This window comes from Diceros bicornis, chromosome 7, assembly GCF_020826845.1.
Source record: "Diceros bicornis minor isolate mBicDic1 chromosome 7, mDicBic1.mat.cur, whole genome shotgun sequence".
In the NCBI taxonomy this organism is placed as follows: Eukaryota; Metazoa; Chordata; class Mammalia; order Perissodactyla; family Rhinocerotidae; genus Diceros; species Diceros bicornis.
Window position 1 is genome coordinate 34,255,498 of NC_080746.1, and position 21,465 is coordinate 34,276,962.

The window sequence follows — 21,465 nt, forward strand, 5'->3', positions numbered from 1 at the left end:
AAGATCTAATGTTACAAGAACAGTACACAGAACTATTATCTGACTGTGCCTTCCACATGGTATATACCATTATATATAGTATATATACAGATTATATACAATATATTTAGCAGTTTGACATGGGGTCCACGGTACCTTCATTTGGGTATGCAAAACATTCGCTTTCATGAAATTTTTAATTACGAGGAGTGTTTTTTCTTCATAGTTAAATTGACATTATACAAAAATACAGTCTCTTTAGTGATTTCAGACTGTGTGGTTACTATCCCATCCAAGAAAAAGCTCACTTAGTACTGCAGCTGAAAAATAATGTACCTTGATGAGGAATGCTGTTTTGATTTCCACAAAGTAACAAGTATGTAATACATAAGTACATAAACATTTAAAACTTGTTTTTTTAAATAGGTTTATGACACAAAATACATAGTCTATGCATGTTGAGTAAAAACAGCTCATATTTCTGATTCCTGTAAGAATACAACATCAGACTATTTACACATTCTATATGTAAATATTCTGTCAGATATGCACCATCCATCAGCTAGTTAGAAATATTGGTTAATTTGAATTTGCCATATATTGACTTTATATTTTATGGGTTTTTTTTTTCACAAGAGTGTCAGTAGTAACTTAATTCTTAAAGTCCTTTGTTATGTCTAGTATAAAAAACCATGGAAAATGAAGAGAATGGTTTGATTCATCAAATATGAAGTAAAAACTATTGTCCATTCTTTATTATTCTTGCTGTATTTTTTCCAGATGCACAATATTCTCCTGCAAGCTACGCCATACTCAGGAGAACTCATATTTTGCCTGCTAAACAGTTAGCATCGCTCTAATTGCAAAGTACAGCTTCTCCCACCAAAAGAGGTGCTCAAGGAAGGCCACTTGGTGGTTATTACTCACAGGCTCCAATATTCACCATCTGTAGTAATTTACTATGATCTGTTAACTAAAATAGGCTTTAAATCCCTTCTTGTTTGTTTAGGGGTGTCTTGGACATAATTCCCCCCAAGGAGAATGAGTAACCAACATAAATAGTTGTACTGTGGCTCTGAAACCAATCTTTTAGTATGTTCAGAACAGAAACTCCAATTGCCTCTCTGATTCTACAGTGAGTAACCTCTAGAGCCAGCAGTTTGAGCTCAGTATTGCTTCATTTTGCTTGCTGTTAAAGATACAAGTAGAATTAATAGGTTTAGATTTTATAAAAGAAAAGAAACTAGTTTTTGTTCCCATACCAATATCACCTGTAAAAGTGTAGTTTCTTCAGGCTCGTTTTTGGCATATAACTTTGCAATAACTATCCCTCCAGGCATCTTGACTGTAAGGGAAACTCTGGCACATTCTCAGTTTGGTTAGAACTTTTGTAAGATATCAAGTAGAAAACTTTCACCTCACTTTCCAACAGCTATCTAGAATCACTTAGGTTCGAATTGACTCTTTAAAATAGCAAATGGGGATCACCTCCCAAGCAATGTATGGTTGGTTAGACTAGCTGAGCTCTTGTACTGAGGCCATGTTTCCACAGCTTAATTAAAAAAAATCAGTTTATCCAAGAGGTCCTGTTTATTTTAATAGTTCATAAGATTTTATAAGTGGGATGTGATTCATGGAACTGTTTTAAAAAATCGAAATTTGTTATGCTTGAACCATTTTAATTCACAGATTATCTGTATGCATAATTATTTGCACAAAAAATTTTTATTGTCCTTAAAATTTTTTGCAATTAGAAGAAAGGCTTGGACTTAATTCAACATCTGTTTTGGCAGTAGGTGGGGAAATGGGAAAGTTCTGTCTCATATTCATTTCGTTTTCAAGTTAGCACCCTTGGCAGCATGTCAGTGTCTGCAGTTTTTAGTGATCATATATTTTTTGTGACTTTAAACTCTCCTTTGTTATTAAAAATAAACATTTACTATATTTGCAGCTAGATAACATAGTACTTGATGAAAAACAATAGCACTTAAATTCATTTGGACTCACTTTCTATTCACCTTGTGCTAATGTAAATGGCTTATTCCCTACCTTAATAATTTGCTCCAGGGAGGCATATAAAATAGCACATTGACAAATTTTGCTATTTCACTATGCAATCATACAATATTTTTTGACAAAATTTTTGTGTACTTATTCTATAATGGATCACATAACTGAAGTATTTTTTTCATATCTCCTGCTGGTTTGTCAATTGGAACAGTCAGCCAAAGGGAAAATGAAAAACAGTAGACTCGGAGTCTTAAGCAAACTTTTCATTCTCAATTTTGTATTTATGTTTGAAACAGATCAGCTAGAGACCACTTACTTAACAAATGGATGGCACACACTCAGGGTCATCAGATATAAAATCAAATTCCAACATATTAAAAAAGTAAAGAATACATTTGACAGAAATTACCTTTGCTTACAAAAATTCATTACATACAATCTGCATATTTTTTATTGGACCAAGAACTGTCCTCTCCATTTACAAAAACCAAAGAGAAACCTGATAGGTAAGTAATATTCTCCCTAACTTCCTGTAAGTGCATCATGTGTAATCCCAAATTTCTAAAGCTCATCTCAGGGTCCTGGGTCTCCACTCACACTACACTCTATTTACCGCTGTTATCAAGCTAAAGCAAAGAAAAGCAAATTAAGTCTGCAGTTTTCACCAAGAGGTTGAAGGAATCATCAATGCCAAAAGCAACGTTACTGATGATGAAGACGTGGAGAGAGTGTGGAGGGTCGACTGAGCACTAGTGATTTTCCCACCTGTGAAAAACAAAAGCATTAAATGGAGCAAATTATTTTGGTTTTGCCTGAGCTAGGAAAGAGTGGTTTTTAGGTATGTAAGACAAATGAGAACAAGGTTGGTCCTATTTCTGATGAGCGTGTCCCTCGTACTGATGACACAAGACATTGTCTGGGGTTCCCAAAAGTTATATGGAGGGCAGAAGTACATATATGGAATACTATGTTAAAAAGGGTATGTCACATCTAACGAACACATCTAATCAGGACATTCAGCCTAGTTTTCACCAATGATGCATTGATGGAAAACATGTCAAATTCCATGTATGAAAAATAAAATAATTTCTATAGTGTGTAGTCCAGGACATGCAGTAAAAATAATTTGTAAAAGTTTTTGGCAATGGGTATTCATAATTTAAATACTGTAGTCAATTTTTCAATTTAATAATAATAAAATCTTATTTATTTTATTATATTTACTTATGGGTCCTTGAATGATTTGACTGTTTCAGTTGGGCAGGCTCACATTCCAGATTCTCATGCCAAACTTGGCAAAAGACAGCCATCTTTCGTTACTCTTACCTACACCCAGGAGAAGTTCTTTCTTCTTGACACCAAACATTGTATGCAGTTAATCTATTAGGCTGGTTGTTTGATTAAATTCACTGATCTGAAATGATTAGTTTGAAGTAGTTGTGATAGGTCCACATAATCACAAACTAAGTACTACCCTTAGATCTAACTTCAGGAACGATTCTTCAAGCCAGAAGTCTTCTGAAGTATCATCATCATGATTGATATTTGACACATCCTTACTATATGCCGTGCACTGTACTAAGCCCTTTACACATATTATCTTATTTGATCCTCACAACATTCCTATGCGATAAGTACTATTATTTATCCCTCTGCTGCAGATGAGGGAACTGGGGCTTAGAAAGATTACAAAACTTGCTTAAAGTCATTGAGCTAGGGATTAGTGGAAATGGATGCTCTTATGTATTGTCTCTTTTAAAATAATGATTGACCTTGACTAAAACCGTAATGATAAAATAATAATAAAACATACCACCCAAGTTTTGAAATCATCCCTCTGTCGAGTTATCCTCTCTGGCCAGATTGAGTGTAATGGGATTCTGGGCATGACTTTTGATACCAAAATAGAGTCTAAATTTATTTTCCAGATGCTTATTTATAAGCTGAAGAATCATTTGTTTGGTAAACCACACATACATACACACAAAGCAGCAAATCTTCTTCCCTTTGAAAATTTTTATACCGCTACGGCAATAATAAAACCTATTAATCAACATATTGGAGAATGTTACATATATTTCAACTTGTACAAAATGGGGTTATTATAAAGTGCATGGCCACATGTGAACTATAAGAAAGGCATGATGACAGAAGCCTCACTGAACTGGTATATGCATGCTTGCTAAATAAAAACTGCAAAAACATCCTTTCTATTTATTTGAGAGTGGCTGAGTCCTTGTTAAATCAACTTACATGACACTTTTACAAAAACATCTCACTTTCAGAATGCTAAGTAGGATCTACATTTCAAATTCCACATAGAAACCACAAAGCAAAAACATTATTTTGTTATAGCAAAACAAAACACAAGCAGCAACAACATTAGACTAAGTTCTAGTCCCAGCTTTAAAACTAACTAGCTATTTGACTTTAGCAAGTCATTCAACCTCTTAGCCTTCTTGGTTTTTGGAAAATAAGAATGAAACCAATTGTTGCTCACGTTTTATGGGTCTAAGATAGACAATACTATGAGATTTCACTTTATCAAAGCTCAGGAAATGAATTGCACTGGCAAAGTGTTATTAACTAAGCATAAAAGTTGACAATTTTTTTTAATGGAATATAAGTTACAAGTTAATTAAAATATAAATGGGAGAATCAAGGTCTTGATAAACACTTTCAAGCTCGGGGCTGATATTACCCAGATGATACTTTAGAATGTGATTGTGTTACAGTTGAAAGGAACCTTGGAGGGTCAAAGAATAATAAAAAACTTATAGGGTTGCTGCAAGGATAAAATAAGATAATATATGGAAAACACCTAAAACACCAAGAACACGATCAGGGCTCAGTAAAGGGTCTTCGTATTATTATTAGAAATTTGAGACTTATGAGGTAATCAAAGAGGAGAGTTGTCATCTTTTTCACTTTTCAGAAATAATCTTTAGTCTTTCATGGTGCTCTTGAAAATTTAACACGCACATCTGAACAGTTCAATTGTGAACTAATCAATGTAGAGACATCATTACTTTTCTTGCTCTAGAAACTGTATTTCTATAAATGAATCATAAAGTGTATTGAGGTTTAGTGTGGCCACAATGTATTTAAATTCTTAAGTCTTTTCACCTGAATTTCTGAAAAAGTCAGGTTCCCTGAATCTTATGGTTTTTATTTTTAATGTTTCATTTTGAAATAATTTTAGATGTACCAAAAAGTTGTAACAATAGAACAAAAAATTTATCCAGATTCCTTAAATGTTTATGTTTTACATTCTTGCTTTGTTATTCTCTCTATGAATATATACATTTTTCCTAAGCTATTTGAAAGTAAGTTGCAGACATGATATACCTTTAACACTAAATACTTTAATGTATAGTTCCTAAAAATAAGACATTTTCTTATATAATCACAGTACAATTTTTAAAAACAGGAAATTAATGTTGATATAACATTATCTAATCTACAGACATTAGTCATATTTTATCAGTTGTCCCAATAACATTCTTTATCTCATCTTTTTTTATGCCATAATTTGCTTACCAAGTATTATGTCAGTAGATTTTCCTCAAAGTTTTAGTCTTATTACCTTCTCCACTATATTTGCCTTCTATCTCACTTTGTGTCATCAAAAAAAAAAATCATAAGCAATGCCTCTGGTCTTAATCCAAGTTGATAAATGTAATATAATATACATATTGGATATATACATTATATATGAATATAATAGAACCTACAGGATGCCATTAGATTCTTCCCTTTAGGTTGACAATTCTGCCTTGGAGTGATTACTCAATAAATAATGCTCATTATTACCCATTAATGCACATTAAATATTTTCTATAGAAGACTTTAAGGAAAATTGCCTAATACTTTCTTAATGAGAGATTTGCACATTTAACTAAATCTTTTGCTTCCTTTTTTGACAACCTCAATGAAATAGTTACTTTCTTCCAAATTTGTAAAACCTCTCTTCCTTTAATTAGTTTTTAATTAATTTCCCTTGTAATTAGTAATAATGATGGTAGTAGTGAAGATATGTGGCCTTGGAGACAAGCAAACCTGGGTTTGAATCCTGGTTCTTTCACTTAGTGTGATCTTAGGCAAGTTACTTAAATTTTCTCTGTAAGACAGGAATAATGCCACCTACCTCATATGATTGTTATAAAGAGTAAACAAACTGATGTATGTAAAGCACTTACGACATATAGTAAGAGCTCAGAAAAAGCTAGAAATTATTAATATTGCTAATAATGACAAAGATGCTTGAAAAGTTTTGGGGGTCTAATATACGGCATGGTGATTATAGTTAATAATACTGTATCATATGCTTGAAAGTTGCTAAGAGAATAGATTTTACATGTTCTCACCACAAAAAAGAAACGGCAGTTATGGGATATGATGGAGGTGTTAGCTAACACTATGGTGGTAATCATTTTGCTGTGTATCAGGTGTATCAAGTCAACATGTTGTACACCTTCAACTTACATAGTGTTATATCTCTATATTTCAATAAAGCCAGAAAAAAAACAAAACCAAAAATCCAATGATGCTCAATACAATTTATAATCTATTTTGAAATCAATAAATATGATCAGATTTTAATTTTAAAAAGCATTCCCTTTACACTTTCCTGTCCTTCACTCTCCATTAGCTAATAATAAAGGCAATTAAGACAATAGAGAAGTAGGTATGTTAAACTAGTGGATTGCCAGTTTAAAAGCAATGTTGCAAAGCCCAAATGGCCACCAAGGTACTACTTGAGACCATAATAGGCAAGCAAATTTCACAAATAAGGACATTTTAATGAAAATGTTAACTCCTTTCCACATTTGTAGAAATTCTGCAACTGTGGGCAGACCACCATGGTTTGTATAATCGGAGGATGATATAGCAATCAGAGTTAGAAAAGAGACCCTTCAAAATCTCTGAGCCATGCAATCCATCATATTAATTTTCATGAGGTTTACACCATCTTGACATTATTGACAAAATTAAGCCTATTATGTCAAAACTCACCTGAATATGATGGTACCCTGATTTGGGAACTAGCTGTTCCATCCCCTCCTTCACTATATGCTCGAACTTCAATAATATAGACTCCAGCATCGGGGAGTGGTACTACTGCTTGAGGTTTCTGCGTTTCAATAACTTGACTGTTGCTGTGACCTTCTTGCCTATAAAAAACCTGGAATAATAACAGAGGTTTAAACAATTGATATTCAATTGAGGATTCCAAATGTTTATTGACTGCCTACTGTATGTCACATTCTGAGCTAAGTACAGGGAGCTTACAGCTTAGACAGATATGTCAGCAAATGCAATATGTGTTATATGCAGCGATCGAGGTAAATGTAAAGTGCTATGGAAGCACAGAGGAGAGAGTTTAGCTCTGTCCTTGATTTTAGGGAAGGCTTTTCAGAGGAGGTGAATCTGTGTTAAGTATTTAAAGATGAGTAGAGTTCACCATTTGGAGAAGGGGAGGAGAAGAATTCTAGGAAGACATAAGCGAAGATTAAAAAATAAATCTAAGCAATAAGAAACCCAGCATTAGGGTCTGGAGTGGAGAGAAGACATATGGGGATAGTGGGAAATGAGGCTACAGAGAGGTCAGACCACTGAAAGTCTTTTATTCCTGCTTCTTGAAATGAATAGTATCCTGAGGGAGTACTCAAAGCTGTCATCTTCAAACTGTTTGAAAGGAGTGAAGGGAAAATTTGCTAAATATATCAATAATAAATCTTTTTTTTTTTTTTGTGAGGAAGATTAGCTCTGAGCTAATATCCAATGCCAATCTTCCTCTTTTTGCTGGGCCCTGGGCTAACATCCATGCCCATCTTCCTCTACTTTATATGGGACGCCACCACAGCATGGCTTGACAAGTGGTGTGTTGGTCCACACTGGGAATCCGGACCTGCGAACCCCGGGCCGCTGAAGCAGAGTCCGTGAACTTAACTGCTATGCCACCGGGCCGGCGCCAGTAAATCCTTTACAAGGTAGGAAATGGCCAAAAATTTAAAATTTTATTAATTATTTTTGTTTTTACTTTTGAGTTTGCTTTTTGGTGAACTGGCATTTGGATACACTGAGTAGCAAAGTTAAGGCTTTTTTTTGACATCTGTTCACAGTACTAGAATTGAACATGTATTCATGGCAAACAGAGTTTCAGAACTACAAATTAGGACACAGAATTATCCTGTGTTTACATGTCATAAAACTCAGGTAAAAAGGTTATGTGATTTATATAAGATCATATGGCTAGTTAGGGAAGAAATTATATTGGAAGATCATATTCTGTTGATCAGTTCAGAGCTATTTCACTATATTATGCTGTTTCTGCTCATTTGCCTCCAATAAATCTTTTTTTTTTTGTATAATAGTCAAGTCGCAGCAGTTAAGATATTTTTTTTTTTTTTTGTGAGGAGATCAGCCCTGAGCTAACATCCGCCAATCCTCCTCTTTTTTTTTTTTTTTTTTTGCTGAGGAAGACGGCCCTGGGCTAACATCTGTGCCTATCTTCCTCCACTTTATATGGGACGCCGCCACAGCATGGCTTACCAAGCAGTGCATCTGTGCGCGCCCGGGATCCGAACCAGCGAACCCCGGGCCGCCGCAGCGGAGCGCGCGCACTTAACCGCTTGCGCCACCGGGCCCGCCCCTAAGATATTTTTAAATGAATTTTTATTCAGTTTCATTGTTTTTGTGCTTTTTCATAATTGTTGGTATTATCATATGATTGCTTTGCATAATGGGAAGAACAATGGTCTTACAGTCATACAGATCTGGATACAAAACAATCTCCTACGAAACGAAACAAAAAACAATCTCTTACACACTTCTCTCTGGGTAAATTTGGGCAAGTTACTAACCTTTCTAAACCTCAAGTGCCTGTAGTGTATAGTAGAGATAATTATATCTATTTCATGGTTTTGTTAGGAGAATGAAATGAGAAAGATGCATATAAAATACCTTAGCATGGTAAGCTTGATAAGAGAAAGCTATTTCTTCTGTTGCCTTCATTGTTCACTGCCAGTGGTCAGTTTTCAATTGCACCATAAAAGATGGACTGCCTTGGGAAGCTAGACAAAAGTTTATAATACTGTTTTCTTATAAAATATGTGTTTTGAGCTTGAACTAACCTATATACAAGAAAAAAAACTTTAGAAAAGCATTCTTTTCATATATTGAAGTCTGCCTGTACTTGATCCTCCCCTCTGCATTCTGGTAATGTATGCTCCCTCCATTTCACTTCCTTTGTCTTTCATGGATTTAAATTTACTTCCGGGTCTTGGGAGAGAAGTAACTTCTCTTTAAAAGTATATAACATATGCAATAATTGTATCTACTGAAATCCTTACAGGGAAGGAAGCCATAGCCTCAATGTGGTTGCAAAGTAATAAGAGCATCATCAAATATTTATTGGACATCTGATGTGGTCCAGGCACAATACTGGAGATTCATCAGAGAATAAGACCACATGGTTCCTGCCCTCGTGGCACTTACAGTCTGATAGTGGAGACAGATAACAATGAAATTAAGTGTGATATATACTGCAATAGGAAACACATTTGGTGGTATAGCCATGCACTGAGTGGGTACTTAGGGTTTAGGGAATCAGGAACAGTTCTTGGAGGATGCCTATACCAGGTTCTTTTGGCTTAAAAAAATGACAATTGTATCAGAATTTATGCTTCTCGTTTTGACTGTAGCAGTATAATGAATTAGAATTCTGATCATCTACATGAGGTAATTAGAAAGCAAATTTATAGCAATGGGAAAGTATGTAAATTGGTGAGGATTGGCAGGGGAGTGACTATTTTAGAGGACATTGTTATTATGGTTCAATAAATTACAATTCTTATAACAAAGAAAAAGTGCAGCCAGTAATGCATATCTAATGTTGCTGTGAAATCTAGAGTTGAAGAAAAATTTGTGGACCAGTTGAGATTTAGGAACAAAAGGTAAAGGCAGGGAAAACAATCAGTTAATGGTAGCAAAAGGAGTTTGAAATTAACTGTGGCTTTTACCAATACAGCCAGGAAGCTGTAGAGCTGTGATTTGGTAAGTAGGTATACTAAATGAAAAGATACATTAAATTAATGGTTAGTCTTAGGTGCTTTAGAGAATTTTGTCTCATTTTAAAATCCAGATTTAGAAAAAATGAATGAGAATGAGAAATATGAGAAGGTTAAGAAGTTATCAAGACATGTCAGATATAGTTATTGATAGTAGGGAGGGAATACTTTGACAATCTGGACATTTCTAGATTGACAGTTGCTATGACAGCTATCTTTGGGCATAAAGGAAATTGTCTAATGTATTGTCAAGACTATTCTCAAATTCTACTTAAAGAACTGAAAGCAGTAGGTTATCCAAAGAGGTGATCCTAAACAAAATTAATGCAGTACTGCTATTCTCAAAGGCATGATCTGGAAATGGCTAGTCTATATGTCTGATGGTAACAGAATGATGAGGTAAGTGTGTGTAAATATATAGCAGGATAAATTTTTGCAGGTTTCACCCACAAGTGCCACTGAGAAAGATGAATCCTATTAAAAGGAAGGGCTATTCAGCAGCTGAGCATCTTAAGAATAGTCTATGGGGACAACAGAGGATGAGAAATCTAAAGCCCTAATGGTAATGGCTGGGTAAGGAGGAGTCAGCAAGATGAAGAGAAGCTGGATGAAAAGAAGCTGGGAAGCACAAGTACCAGTGAGAAGCCACTGGGCTATAGGGTGGCTGAAAGCACTTTTAAGAATAGGACTTTCTAATGGGCAATTTTCAGATGTTTGCTTGTATGGTGTGCCTTTCACTCTATCACCCTCTGCCAACATTTCCATAAAGTCTGATATAAATAAATAAATAAATAAATATATATATATATATATATTTTTACATTATATAAGCCATTTTTGTTTTAATTTTTGAAAAATATTTTGAAAAAGTTTAAGCATAATCAAATGTGGAGAGGATAGTAAAGCCATTATATATGAATCTTTTTATTTGTAGGAATCACAGGAAGGAGATTGAGTCCCATATTTGGAGTGAATATAAGATGAAGGAACAGCTGCAAGATAAAGGAAATCAGTGAGACTAGAATGGCCAGAGACTAGGCTCCCTGAGATGCTGGTGAAATATAGGGATTGGCTTCAAAATCCCACACTGTGTGGAATACAATATCAGTCCAAGTATACATATATCTCAGGAGTCTGGAAGGCCCTAACTGCTATCTAAGTTGAATAAACAAACAAAAACTTCTGTCTATATTGATGGATCATATACTATCTGGTAAACTTTGAGCCTGATTCCCCCCAACTCTTCTTGGCTCTGTAAATGGGCAGAAAGTAGTGGTTCGGGGGGAGGTGGACAGTGAAGGGGTTGTGTCTCTAGGAAAGGATATTTTCTAGATGTCGACTAGAAAAACAAGACCCTGTTTTTTTGGATGTAGCCTGAGGCCCTTGTCCTGAATTCCTTCCGCCTGTTGTGTCTTTTCTGAAGGGACAAAAGTTTCTCCTGGTGGGGGAGAAGATATTTGCACAAGTGAAAGCATAGCCACTTGGCATTTAGTACTGATTTTCCCTTTCACTCGGGCATCAATCTGTACTGGGAGAATAAAGTGGGGATAAGATGGCTATTTTACCTGATAATCTTCATAAACTTCTTTCACAGAATAAAGAAAAAAAATTCTCCATTCTCAAGATCACTAAGAATAATTATGGCTGAATATACCTTAGTCCACAGTTTTGTTATTGGTATTTCTTTAAGAATGCCAATTACAGATGTATAACATGTTCCAAAGTTACTAAAGACTTTAGATACAGACCCCCAACTAGGGGTTTTAAAAAAATGAAGTTTTCTTTATTTAAAAACCTTTATTTGGGAAAAATGTCAAGTTAGGAAAATTTTTATTTGAAGTTTTTGTTCCACTTTCCTAAAAATTTATAAATAATATATTAAAATATGTGGCTGATTCTGAACTGGAAAACGTAAAAAAAAAAAAAAAAGAAAGTGTCACACATTAATTGACCTGAAGAAGTCATAAACAAGCTAAATAAACTTCAAAATTTGATTCAACTTTTCAAATGAGGAGTTATTTGAGTGGGAATAATTTGTAGCTATGTCTGTAAGAGACAACTCTTCTCCAAACTTTTTCTTGTTCTTCATGCTTCTATTCTTACTTGTTAATGAAAGCTATGATGTTTTGAAATTATTATTATTAAATCTAGACTTCTTAATCAAAATCCCAAGAAGGCCAGGATCTCTTGGATAGTCTCAAAAAGCGGTGAGAAATTTCACTACTAGGTAATGCTTAACAGTTATCTGAACGAATTCAGTTTTAATGCGTTACCTATGACAAAACCATATATGGCTCAATTCCATCCTTCTTTCACTGCATTCTTGCTCACTTTCCAGGTCCCTCATAAGATTTTGTGATGAGGAGATCTACCTTTTCCTCTTAACACCTTTGCACAAAATTTATCTTATCATCATATCTTTCTCTGGTAATATCCTTATGTACGTTGCTGACATCTCAATCTCTGAAATCAAGTAAGGAAGTAAGATCCAAGCTGTCTTAGAAAATGGATCAGTTGAATGTTAAATTCTGCTGTTTTATCTTATTATTCTATTTCTGTGGTTTATTTTTTGAAAATGAGTTGTATCCTGTATACAGTATCTTAACTATAAAATGGAAGAATCTAGTGGATTACTTATGGATCAAGTCTATGGTACAAATCCATTTTTCTCCATATTTATCACTTTCCAATCATTTTCACAATCTGGAAGACTTCTAGATGAAGACTTTTCTGAATTCATCTACCTTAAACTGGACTTGAATGCAAAAGGTGGAATACACAATCACTGCATTTTAAACCTCAGGCTTTGACTCCAAGTTTCCAGCCTCAAACCTACATACCACATATATTTCTAGTAGTCCCTTTTGTTTATAAAAGTAAGGTAACTTGGCAAAGACAAATGGTGAAAATAAATTTACTTCTGTTTTTGATATTCCACTTAATTGTGGAAGTTCTCCTTTGCCCTAATTAGCAGGACAATCTCTACCCCAGATTTTCCAAGAATCCCAGGGGGCAAATTCAGTCTTAATGGGTCAGGCCTAACTCAAATTACCTTGTAGAAAGAGAAATAATTAGTGTGCTACAGGTCTCTACTTCTGTTAGTCTTTTGTGACTGCCACACACTACTGTGCTTAAGAAGAGGTGGCCCACCATTACACTGGTGCCAGTCTCGGTCTGGCGGTAGTTATTTGGGATGTAGAAGGAATGGCAGAGGAAGTCTTCTCCCTCTGAGTACCATGCCCAGCTCTGGCCACACATTTGTGTGAACCTCCCTCCAGATGGTACAGCTCTTTCACTGCAATGCAGATCTTTGCCTAGGCCATGGTAGTTCTCTTCAAAGTCATGCTCAGAAAAGGGGGCTCTTAGCTTGTGTTCTCTGGATTACATCTAGTTAGTTTGTATTTGTATTGTTTCTAATCACATTCCTGTCCCACTGTGCCTGTGTCAGGAGGAGCTTTCATCCTTAGCCACCTGCCCTGTGAAAACCAGACCTTCCTGGGAGAATCCAGGCTCTAAGCCCCAGTCATCAGTCTGAAGTCCTTTTTCACTCATGGGGCCTTTGGTGCCATTCCTGCCAGTAGCTCTCTCATTGGGGATTAGCTCATCCATCAGAGGTTCTAACAAAGTTTAGAGGCAAAAGAACAGACTTTGAGGTCTCACTCCACTTGTTATCAGCAGACTTCTTTCTCAGGAACCAGCTCTTCCTTTTCAGGGACATAAGGAGGTACAGCCATTTCAAGAAAATAAAAGAAATAAAATCCTCTGTCAGTGTGAGCCTACTTGTCATTATTTATACAACTAAGATGGACCATGCTAGTGATTCTTCTCCCAGCAAGAAGGCATTCCAAGGTGACTTGTGCTGTCTTACTCAGAAGCTAGTGCTCTTTTCCCACTACATCACAACAAATGGGAAGGCCATGCTGGAAAAAACACACATCTGAGAATATACACTTATGAGCAATTGCATGACATACTTCTAGCTGGGTCAAAATTAATTAATTTATTCATGCATTCTAGAAGCATTGGAGATAAAGTGATGAGTAAGACAGAGTCCTTGCCTTCAATCACATATAGTCTGGTTGGGGAGATTTTCATGTATAAAGAGGAGGAGCACTGACAGAGATAGGAGGGGCAGTTGTGAGCAAAGAGAAGTGTCACTTCACCTGGGAACTCTATTCCCAACCTCACATGTTCTCCAGGTCATATGGTATTTCTCTTCTCACCTGAGAGGTATCTAGAGTTGAATGGCTGTTCCAGATGGCCATATGCTTTCATCTAGCTCTTTCTTGTGTTCTATTTGCCTCTCCAGTTTGGGAGATTGCTTGCCATATTTCTAATGATATTAGATTGGTTCTTGGATAGTAGATCACCATTTCTGGCCATATTGCTACCCTTAATCATTGAAGGGTATATTTGCCTTAGAGAACCAGTTGTGAGGACATGGTCTTTTGGGGAAGGGTATGGAAAGAAGAAGGCTAAGAGAAGAGTATAGAAAATGGCTCACCTGCCCTCCCCCAAAAGATCAAATTCAATATTCATAAAGATTAGGACAGATTTTAGTGTGTGTGTTTGAGTATGAGGGTGTCTGTGATCCATGCTAATTACAATCTGTAATAAATGCCACAGTCTGTGTCTTAAAATATTCTTAATGGGAATTACTTACCTTAAACACATATATATTCCATTTACAACTTCGTCAGTTTTTAGCTTCAGAATTTTAGCACTTTGTATACAAAATGCTGTGTTACCATCTTTGATAGTTGAAAAGCCATCTAAATGATGCTTTTTAGTCTAAATATTATCATTGAAATATTTAAAAATTCTGCTATAAATAATATTCAACTAATGATTCTATGTGGAGTTTAACACAATAAATAGAATCTGACGTATGGAACGAGAATTTGAAATTCAGCCAATTCAATACATAGACCATATATATTTTAAAGTCAGAGACAAAGTTGTTTTTCCAAAAAAAAACTGTCTAAATGTTTTCATATTTCCAGATTTCTTTCTGGCACATAGCAGGATGACCATACATGAAAGGTATTTTGGAGCTTGCTGTTTCTCTCCATGGACTCTTTCCTATCCAGCGTGCTGGCCCCAGCGTTTTTCCTTCTGTTTCTTTGCTAATAGAAAGTCTTTCTACTCAAACTAAGTCATCCAATCTTTACCATCTGCCAGCACAGTTTGTCTGCTGGGAGAGAATTCCGGGACTCTCTGCCTGAGTTCTGCTGGTCCTAACACTGTGCTTCATGGAGCCATCTTCACCTTGTATTCAAATTGATGTTGCTTTTCCTACCCATTCCCTTCCTTTGCCTTGTGCAGTTGAAACTGATTTTAATTGCCTTGGCTTCCCCACTGCAGGAAGTCTCTTTCTAAGATACAGATAGAAAATGATTGAGAAAAAACAGGTATGTTAATAGATCTTTTTATGCCTTACTAGTTGTACATCCACAAGATAACAATTTTCGAGATGAGTGTCTATCCAAGAGAGTGAAGAGACACTGACCTTGTAGCCCATGACTTCAGATTCGTTGGCTAATGGTCTGACAGGTTCCCAGCCCAGAGAAAGCTCAGAGCCTTGCTGCTCCCACCTGAGGTTGCTAGGTGCTTGACTGGGGGCTGCAAGATAAAAAGTGAAAGTGAACTGACAAGGAGTCTTAAACACATTACTTCACTGAAATCCTTTTGAGCATTTCAATCTTTTCTTGTGTTTAGTAGTTGGCTGGCACCATAAGGCTTCCTTCCAGCTAGAGTCAGATAAGGAGGGTTTTGCTCCAGGAGTGTCATTTTAATAGCTACTCTACTGAGCTTTTGAGCCTGAATCCTTTTATCTCTCTTCTGTGTCAAAATCGCTTAGCCCTGTTTCACAGGAAGATAACCTTTATCTACTGTGAATGCAAAATTTTCTGAGCTAGTTTTGGAATTCAGATCTAAGCATTGAAGCAAGACTATGAATCAAAACTCCCCTTCAACTCTGCTTGTTATGTACCTCACGTGGCTTTCAGAAATGTTAAAAGATGTTTCCCTTTTGTCTGAAACAAACAAAAAGCCCAGGTCACTTACGGGATTTCTTGGTGGTTGCACTCACTTCGCTGCTAGGTGGCCCATATCCAGCTCCATTATAAGCCCTCACTGTGAAGTGATATAACGTATTTCCTTCTAATCCTGTCAGGATGACAGATGACTCATTCCCCCTCGTTTTGACTGTTTCTGCTGCATCTTCTTGTTCCATGTCTTTCCGATAACCAACCTGTCAACAAATTATCACAGGACAGATTAATTTTAAAGTTTCCCTGTGCTTGTGATTGTTGGAACTTTTTTCTTTTTTTGGATGTTTCTCAAACCCATCCCTAGGAAATCACCTCTGTATCATCCAATTAACGGGTCCCACTAACGAGGCCAAAATCATAGTCATAGTCGTTGCCCGGTTTGCATCTGTGTGAATTGCAGCACCACGGCAGCACTCAGCAAAGCAGCAAAAGTTGCTACCTTGTACCCTGGTAGCATGAAGAACATTAAGGAAGAGTCATTCAAAGAAATGGAAGAAGTGCTCTTCTCTCATGGGTCATCAGAATCATTTACCATTCAAAGCCGTGGAGCTTTGAATGAGATATTTGAAAAAAAGGCATGAACAATATTTCCTTCTGGGCCCCACATAAAGGTGAATCACACAGGCTGTATGAGTCCAATAAAGAGGCGACAGAACATTCACAATACCTTGGACAGGTCTAAATGCAGAGGAATGGCATTGCTAGGACATGAGAGGAAATTAGAAAGGAAGAGCTTTTTGTCAAAGCACAATTTGTGCATTGAGATGATCTTTCCTGGTTATGAGCTCATGGGGATAGTCTTATACCAATCTTGATCCCTTTGTGACGCTCAGTAATTGTTTCTGGGTACCTGAAGCTTAACCCTATTCAGACACTAGAACTTAACCATGCATATATGCATAAAAGAGTGGGGTTTTTTTCCCTCTACTTATTTGCTGTGGTAAGAGTAATGGAAGAGTAGTTCTTTTTTCCCCAATTAATCACTGGGGTGAAGGAAGTGGATCACTGCACCCATTTCATCCTTTTGCAAGTGCTTTGTCTACTGTAGAGGCTAGAAAGCCAAATGCCACATTTTGCAGATTCTCTTTCAGCTAAGGTTGCTGCTACACAATGTGGGCAGTGAGCAGTTTGTTTTGAACTTGAGATATTTTGGAGCATGCCTAGGACTGCCTTTTCTTGTTGTGACCGTGGGAGGTCATTATAGGCTCTTATCTCTCAGGAAAATCATTTGAGTCACCACGTCATATTAAAAGGCCTCTACCAGCCTAGATACTGGCTGAAGGCAAAGGGAATAAGAAATGAGTACAGGAGGAAGGAAGTTACAAACTGTAACTGCAGCTTTATGAAATGAAGACTGTAATAGCCATATTTTCTTCCTTGTACTGTTTTGTATATAAATATTAAATAACGTGGACCTCTTCCTTTCTTCTGATATTTGATAGAGAGTGTTGTAGGTAGCTGGTAGGTAGCTTTCTAACGCATTTCACTAAGGGAGGAATAAACTTTTACCACCAGATGGACAGACTGACTACTGGAATTTTCTTTGGCTCTCCTTTTTAGGGAGATGGTGAGAACATTCTCATTTGTATAAGAGAGATTTGCACTATGTCAGTATGAAACATAGTTGTTGCTAATTGTTGCTTTTGGGGAGTTGTTGAATGGGGAAAAGAATGTGTATAGATGTTGAATAACCAATGGGATATGATACATTAGTGCTCAACTTCCATTTCCCCCTCATTCTAGTGTGTCTTCCTGTACTGAAGAAGATGGAAGGATAAAAACCATATTTCCAAGACTCCCTTGCAGTTAGGGCTCTGAATATGTTTAAGGTTTAGCCAGTCAGATGCACATGCCTGATATTAGAAAGTAAAGTGAGATGGAGGTTGATCTTTCACTGCTTCTGCTTTTTTGCTGGTAAGCATAGTAATGGAGTCATTACTTTTCCTTCTTTCTCCCCTGGTGTAGGCATTAATAAATGACTCGTCTAACCATTAGCTTCATGGGAGTCAAGAAGCAGGGCACAGGGCATCCGTCTTGTTGGTGCAAATCATAGCAAGCATGTTGGGACTCTGGAACTGGCAACAGTCGCAGAGGCCTCCAGACCACACCAGCTTCCTGAATGTAGCGCCATCCGGACCACGGCAGTGGAGTGTGCTTCTGGGGCTGGTGGCTTCCTCCTTTTAGAAGACATCAGTGTCTTCCTTTGTGGCTTGGTCCTATAGTTTGGCTTTAATAGTCATTCTTGAAAGAGCGCTCTGGAGTCTGTTAATTTAACTCAATGATTTTGTAACCATTTAATACCTATACTAGAACACTTCTTACTTAGACTAGTTAGAGTAATTCAGCTCTTTGCAACTGAACTCTGTGTGATACATCTACACAGATCTCTAATCTATATATTTTTACAAAAGGCTAATAAGATGATCAAATGCATATTTCTCATTCTCTTCACAGATTTGAACTGGCATTTAGCTGAGTAACTGAACTTCAGATATTGTTTGATTAAGCTGGAATCCTCTAATACTGTCTTTTATATGATGCTGGCCTGATTATTCTCAATTCCAAAAACTAACTTATCTTGCTTAGTCTCTAAGCATATTTATAATTGAAGAATTCTAATTTATTTTTAAACCACAAATTTGGCTGAGATGTTGCTGGATGAACAAACACGTATCTTTCCTTTCCAGTGATATATCTGATTTCCAGTTCTGTTTCAATTTTCTTTAATTGGCTAGGTTATTTTAACTTAATTAAATATATATGTATTTGAGGGAGTTGAGTGTGATTAAATTCAACAAATTACAGATTTTGATACAAATATAGATTTCAATACAAAATCTAGACTTCTAAATATTGAATGTTTAATGTTCTGATTTCCACGAAATTAAACATCCTAAGTAAGAGATACAATGTTTCCTAAGTAATTGAATGTAAGAAAAAACAAATTCTAGCTGCACCAGCTAAAATCTAGAGGGAAATCTAAGAAATCCACACATTATTTCTTTTTCTAGCGGGTAAAAAAAAAAGAACAGGAGGAGTTGTTACTTTCACAGTGAAGTGATAATTATTTACTTTTTCGTGTGTGTGTGAGGAAGATCAGCCCTGAGCTAACATGCATGCCAATCCTCTTCTTTTTGCTGAGGAACACTGGCCCTGAGCTAACATCCGTGCTGATCTTCCTCCACTTTATGTGGGACACCGCCACAGCATGGCCTGACAAGCGGTGCAACAGTGCCCGCCTGGGATCCGAACCCGGGCCGCCAGCAAAGGAGCATGCGCACTTAACTGCTACACCACGGGACTGGCCCCTATTTACTATTTTTTTTGATGAGGAAGAGGGTAAAACAAAACAAAACAAAAAACAGAACAAATATTTGGAGTTTAATATAGTCTTCTTTAGTGTTTCTTAAATTGGAATTGAGATAATATAGTATTCACAAGTTACACACACTTTCTAAAGTTGAAACTTCCTCTTCATTCAATTTCTTTCCCCACGATTTAATTTCTATACTGACGATAGATTTCATAACCCATAAACTTTGAACTGTATATGAGATCACCTGAAAAGAGGTTAAAAACCTTAAAAAAGATACAAATATCTAAAACTGGAAGGGTAGATAACCTACTGTTTTATCACCTTCACACAATTTTTTTGTGTGTGTGTTTGTATCCCTTTCTATATTTTTATTGCATTTATTTGATATAATTATGTACCTCTAATTTTATGTTCTACTTTTATTCTCTAACATTATTGTTACGTATAAATATTTTTCCATTTTTTAAAGTAATATTCTATCATATGCCTTGTGTACCAAATATTATTTAACCATTGTTCTATCGTGGAACATTTGGGTAGCTTCTAACTTTTGCTCTTTTAATTAAACTGTTGCCATCAATATCTTCATATTTATTGTTTTCCACATATTGGATTAGTTTCCCAGAATACAATCCCAGACAGGAGATTATGGGGTTCAAAGTTATGAAAATTTTTATGATTTTTAATACAAAAGTGCCACACTAGTTTTCAAATAGTTTGTACTAATTTTCATTTCCAGTGAAAGTGCATGAGTCTAAGAGATATGCCACACTGTTGCAAGATCTAGGCACATCATGACTTTGGAGACAGAAGGCTTATATTTTATTCTTACTTTTGATATCTGTAAGCTGCATATAATAGTAGAAGTTACTTAACCACTGAAATCTCTATATCCTTGTTAAGGAAACAGGTAAAATACTACTTACCTCAGTTTTATGAATCATCTTCAGGCAGCTGCCCTATTGTCACTCAACTACTCGAACTATCCTGTTTCTTGATGTTTTAATATTTCTGATTTTTGTTATTTGTAAGCCTATGAGTTTCCTGTGTTTTGTTATATTGCTTTGTTTTGATTTTCTCATTTTGTATTTCAAAATTATTTTCATTTAAAATGATAAGGATATATAATACTACAAGTAGCAGGCAAGAAGCATGAATTCTGAGTCAGCCAATAGCTGTAAGAGTTTAAATTTGAACTTAAATCTATAGGATAGCTTTTCTTAGTTGATCTCCCATTTTGTCCAAAGTTTATTCTCCAGGATAATGATAATTTTAACTATGCAGATGGTATATTTGATTGTCTGGCGTGATGATTCTAAGATCTTCTGTCACACACAATTCAGCTCCCTTCCATGAAGTTACAGGATCTAAAACCCATGATTGCTGCCATATACAGTTGATGGTTACTTGATGAGTTGTGAACTTTTCGCTACTTCTCAGTCTTCATTCAGTCATATATAAATTGAAGAAGTCTTCCTAATTTTTATCTTCTCCTATTCAATTTTTGTTGCCTGTTAGATTTTAAAAATACAACTCTTTTCTTAGCTCCTGTATTCACTTATTTCTATATCTTTAATTGTGCTCAATGATCACTGCTTGTTCAGTGTTGTGCTCCTTGAATTTAACAAACACAGCTCTATTTTCTGCTGTTATTTAATGCTGCAAAAGAGAAATCTGATTTTTGCACCATTGAAAGCAACTTATTCTTTCTGCTTGGGAGCTTAGAGTTTCTTTTTTCTGTTTTTAATAATCAAAATATGTATTGAAATGTAAATATTTTACTAGGTCTTGAGTTCTTAAAAATTATTAATTCAATTATTCATTAAAACATTTTTTTTGAATATGTATTATTTACCAAGCACTGTGCCTGCAGGCAACTGGGGATTAATGGTGAGTCAAAAAAGACACAGCATAGGCAGAACACAGAGGAATTTTAGGGCAGTGAAACCATTCTATACAATACTACAATGGTACACACATGGCATTATACGCTTGTCAAAACCCTTAGAATGTACAACACTAAGAGTGAACCCTA

The 21,465-nt window shown here is 35.9% G+C and overlaps 1 protein-coding gene across 4 annotated transcripts in view; it reads right to left on the reverse strand.

The window, feature by feature from the left end:
* Positions 1-410: 410 nt before the first annotated feature.
* The window catches only part of CNTN5 (contactin 5), an 812,742-nt gene continuing 791,687 nt past the window's right edge, over positions 411-21,465 (reverse strand). For all 4 annotated transcript variants that reach the window (XM_058545360.1, XM_058545362.1, XM_058545361.1 and 1 more), the window contains 4 exons: positions 16,128-16,314; positions 15,571-15,683; positions 7,006-7,174; positions 411-2,754 (listed from right to left, as the gene is read on the reverse strand). In XM_058545360.1, coding sequence (XP_058401343.1) covers positions 2,651-2,754; positions 7,006-7,174; positions 15,571-15,683; positions 16,128-16,314 — 573 coding nt within the window. In that variant the 3' untranslated portion in view covers positions 411-2,650. The remainder of the gene's footprint in view (positions 2,755-7,005; positions 7,175-15,570; positions 15,684-16,127; positions 16,315-21,465) is intronic.